This window comes from Lactuca serriola, chromosome 4 (genome assembly GCF_051521515.1).
Source record: "Lactuca serriola cultivar US96UC23 chromosome 4, Lser_US96UC23_V15, whole genome shotgun sequence".
Classification (NCBI taxonomy): Eukaryota; Viridiplantae; Streptophyta; class Magnoliopsida; order Asterales; family Asteraceae; genus Lactuca; species Lactuca serriola.
Window position 1 is genome coordinate 194,054,820 of NC_136411.1, and position 4,466 is coordinate 194,059,285.

Genomic DNA, 4,466 nt, shown 5'->3' on the forward strand with positions numbered 1-4,466 from the left:
TTTTAGGGTTTACAGCTTTCGTTGACTATTTGAAAGTTTGTATAGGGTGTTTGATGGAAATTTTTGTTGTTATTAAATAAGCATCATACATGCTTTCACATTTTTGGTTCACAAATGTTATCATTGTTATTGTTACAAGGTATAGAATTCGTAGTTGTGACAGAAACTCATTTATGACCTGTTTAATAAACAGGTTGACGGGTTGGTGGGTTGTAAAACTCAACCCAAACCCGTTTATTTCGTGTCGTGTCGCTGGTCATTTCGTGAGTCGTGTCGAGAATTGTCAGATCTAAAATTTCCTTTCATAATTAGCATTGGAGTATTAAAATCGGATAAACCAGATAACAAATCCGAACCGATCCGATAGGAAAAACGGATATGACCACATAACCCGTTACACCAGAGGTTTTTCACGGTTTAATGTCCGAACCCCATGTACTCTCTCGCCTTCCCTTACTCCGTTTTCTTTTTCGTCTTCGTAATCTCCGGCGTCTCCGCCTCCGCGATATAGGTACCTCTCTCTCTCTCTCTCTCTCTCTCTCTCTCTCTCTCTCTCTCTTCCACTTCATACCCATGCGTGCTTGCTTATGCAGGTGATAAAAAAACGAGACACGTTTGTTTAGTGAATGCATATGCAGTTCTTTGCTAGATTATTTTGTTTGTTGATGTGTTCTGTAAAGTTGTTTGATTAGAGGATTCATTGCATAGTTCTAATGTCGGATAAGTGTATATTTAGTGATCGTCCGCCAAGTGTTCGATGTAATGTCAATGCGAGATGGTGGGGAGCCACTCGATCAAATAGACAAATATCATTAAAAAAATATGAAATTTATAGATAGAAACCACGGTGTATAAAAATTTCTGTTGTGTACCTCATCCAAACGGTTTTGTAGGAGTAATAACTTGAAAATCTGTGCATAGAAAGCTGTAATTTGCAACCTCGGATGCCATTTTTAGTCTTCTTGATGTTTTATTTCGAATTTATTTCAAGAACATTAGTGATCCTGTTTGACATACTTACAGGTGTAAGCTTATTACAATCAGAAGTGAAACAAGAGCACCAAAGGTTTTCATTGTCCCTTTTCTCCAGAATCTTCAGTTTGATAATAATGGAAACAAAGAAGAAACAAGGTTTAAATATTGAAGGATACCCAATTGAAGGTTTATCAATAGCTGGACATGAAACTTGTATAATTCTCCCTAGTTTTAATTTAGCCTTTGATATTGGAAAATGCCCTCAAAGAGCCATTTCTCAACAATTCCTCTTCATCTCTCATGGTCACATGGATCACATTGTATGTAACACACAAACACACTCTCTTTTTTTATATTGTTAGTATTTTTCTTCTTGAATATTATTATAAAAAGTTGAAAGTTTATTTTTTTCTTTAGGGAGGATTGCCTATGTATGTTGCAACTCGTGGTTTATATAGAATGGCTCCCCCTACAATTATTATACCAAAAGTCATTAAAGAAAATGTTGAAAAGATCTTTGAAGCACATAGGGCCATGGATCAATCAGAATTGAAGCATACATTGATTGGATTAGATATTGGTAAAAAAAAAAAGAAATTCACTTTATTTTTACTAATTTCAGTCAATGTTAAATACTTAAATCAAATTGATACATCAATATCTTTGTATCTCAGGGGAAGAGTTCTACTTGAGAAAAGATTTGAAAGTAAAAGCATTTAAGACATGCCATGTCATCCCAAGTCAGGTTAGTTTTCTTTACTCATTGCTAAGATGCCTTTTTTTAATGCTAAAAAGTTAGAAAATAAGTAAATAACCATTATATTATTTGGTTTTTACAAATTTGAATCACATCTTTTATCTTTATATTGCAATAACTTTTAAATTATTATGTTAGACAGTTATAACCGAAATAGATTATTCGTATACAATTAGTTTTAGTTAAATTATCTTATCACTGAAAAAACCATTTATCAATTAAATATATTACATTTAACACACTCTAATAAATAGGGTTTTCTGCAGAAAAGTCCCATTATTTTGGGAAATTTTTGATAAAGTCCTACTTTTTTTTTAACAGAAAAGTCTTGATTATTTAATTTTACATAATAATCTGTCATTTCCTGTTAAAATAAAAATTTTGACTTTTTCGTTAATTTAGGCAAAATATTAAATAATCACAACTTTTCAGTTCAAAAAAAAAAATCTAGGACTTTATCAAAAAATTTCCCAAAATAACGGGACTTTTCTGCAGAAAACCCCTAATAAATATTAAACATGAATTTATAATATAATATCACAAGCAACAAATATTGTATATCAAAAAAATACTATACAAATAATTAATAAAAAATGTATAAAGTTGAAGGAACATATTGTACAAAGGAAAGTTTAGTGTAAAGCAATTTGTTATATCACTGTTTTTTCACACAACAAAAGGACTTTAAAATTTAAATACTATCAACTTTATTATCATTAAAGTTATATGATATTGTTTGATATTAATTTCCTCAAGTTTTTGACTCATATGAATCAGGGTTATATAGTTTATTCTGTGAAACAAAAGCTTAAACCTGAATATGTTGGACTTCAAGGGGAAGAAATCAAGAAATTGAAGTTCTCAGGTGTGGAGGTTTGTCTTTGTTTTTCAAATTATATATATTTTAATTTATAATTGACATACATGAAATAAAACAAATAGTAAAAATATAATAATTTCTTATATTTTTGACAGATAACAAATACAACAACATCACCTGAAGTAGCTTTTACAGGGGATACTACATCCGACTTCATACTTGATCCTCACAATCTTGATGCATTAAAAGCAAAGATTCTCATTATGGAGGCAAGAAAATCTGTTTTTGATCATTATTATTATTTTTTTTTAAATTTTTTTTTAATTTGCGTGTTTGTTTTCTTCATGTTTAGAGTACTTATGTGGAGAATACAATGTCAGTGGAGAATGCAAGAGACTATGGACACACGCATTTATCTGAGGTCAAATCTTTTGTTTTGTTTTTTTTTGACTTTTGACTTTTGACTTTTGACTTTTGATTGTTGTGGTAAATCAGATAATCAGTCATGCTGAAAGATTTGAGAACAAAGCAATTGTATTGATCCACTTTTCAGCTCGGTATCACTTGGATGTAAGTTTTACTACTTTACCATTAACCCCTTTTATTAATTTGTCCTTAGACATAAGGGTAAAATGGTCATTTTTCCAGCTCATTCGGTCCAAAAAAGAAACAATCTTTGTTAATATTTATGCGGTGCATAACGTAACAAGTTGTACCGTGTTTGACACACATTGGACTTGGACTACTGTTAGATCTTTTGTTTGTTTAAAAAGACGTAAATGCCCTTCTCTAGGTAGTAATAAAAAATAGTGATAGAAATTGAGGTGAGATGTGGTTGAATGAATGAATGAATATTTAGGTGATTGAAAAAGCTGTTGCTGCATTGCGAGCACCATTGGCAGGGCGTGTTTTTGCACTAACGGAGGGCTTCTAGGATCTGTTGTGTTTTTTTTTTTTTTTTTTTTTTTTTTTTTTTTTTTTTTTTTGTGTATTTGAGAATTGAGATGATTGTGTTTATTAATTTATTTTAACTTGATTCATAAAACTTCAAAAGTATGAAACTCAGTGTTGCCCCATTTAAATGTTTATTTTTTTACACTCGAGTGACGTGAAGATGACAGTTTTGTCGCCTCTCCATGTCCACGTGTCTAGATGATTTGTAATGTGAATGTCCTTCAAAGCAAAGCGTTAGTTGTTAGAGTTCAATAAGAGCACCACCGAATATAAATTGGATCGAGTGGATGACTTATTGGCCAACAAACAAATTATGGTTAACGAATATTTTCTACATGTCCATGCTTGTGTTAATAACCATTTACATCCAATTCGGTTGCATCGCGAGTGTTGATAACAATTTACCTCAAATTCGGTGCATCGGGAGTGTTAATAATAACCACCCTAGCATGACACAAGGGCAACCTAGACCATACAGTCATCAACAACCCATCAAGAAAGAATTACTATAAATTCTCTTTGCAAAATAAAAACATGCAGGTTATTATTGTTTTCTGATGTATGGTTCTGAATATCATACCACAAAGCCACATATATCAGTTTTCTCCTACCATCAAAGACCATTAGTTCAACTTCAAGGTCATTTGTGTTGTTGGCGATTGCAACTAATATGATTGATTAGATCATATTCCATATTCCAAGCCTCCCTATTTAGTGGAAAGATTCATATGGTTATATCACCTGAATATAATAGTAAACATGATAGATTTAGTTGTTAAAAAGACACAAAGACCCTTATTACATATACCAAAATCAAAACCCAAAAAATGATCATAATTTAAAATAACAGGCTTATTCAACTTTTGTTATTGAATTACATTCCATTCTATGACAACCAAATGTGTGACAACATTGTACTTTGAGAAATCCGCCCAATTATATAGCAATGTCATACACTTG

At 31.5% G+C, this 4,466-nt stretch overlaps 1 protein-coding gene across 1 annotated transcript; it reads left to right on the top strand.

Moving 5' to 3' along the window:
• Nucleotides 1-354: 354 nt before the first annotated feature.
• Nucleotides 355-3,683, top strand: TRZ1 (tRNAse Z1). Its single transcript, XM_079037749.1, has 9 exons — nucleotides 355-511; nucleotides 1,024-1,295; nucleotides 1,393-1,555; nucleotides 1,650-1,720; nucleotides 2,510-2,605; nucleotides 2,708-2,821; nucleotides 2,905-2,973; nucleotides 3,048-3,122; nucleotides 3,412-3,683. Exons 1-9 carry the CDS (start codon nucleotides 421-423, stop codon nucleotides 3,484-3,486), a joined length of 1,026 nt encoding a protein of 341 aa, XP_078893875.1. The 5' UTR covers nucleotides 355-420; the 3' UTR covers nucleotides 3,487-3,683.
• Nucleotides 3,684-4,466: the final 783 nt, after the last annotated feature.

What these genes read in the sequence shown, in the direction of transcription:
- TRZ1 (XM_079037749.1), top strand. Translation starts at nt 421, where the DNA reads ATGTCCGAACCCCATGTACTCTCTCGCCTTCCCTTACTCCGTTTTCTT. An exon ending in ATTGATTGGATTAGATATTG is followed by an intron (nt 1,556 to 1,649) that starts GTAAAAAAAAAA and finishes TTTGTATCTCAG; the next exon opens with GGGAAGAGTTCTACTTGAGA. An exon ending in GACACACGCATTTATCTGAG is followed by an intron (nt 2,974 to 3,047) that starts GTCAAATCTTTT and finishes GTGGTAAATCAG; the next exon opens with ATAATCAGTCATGCTGAAAG.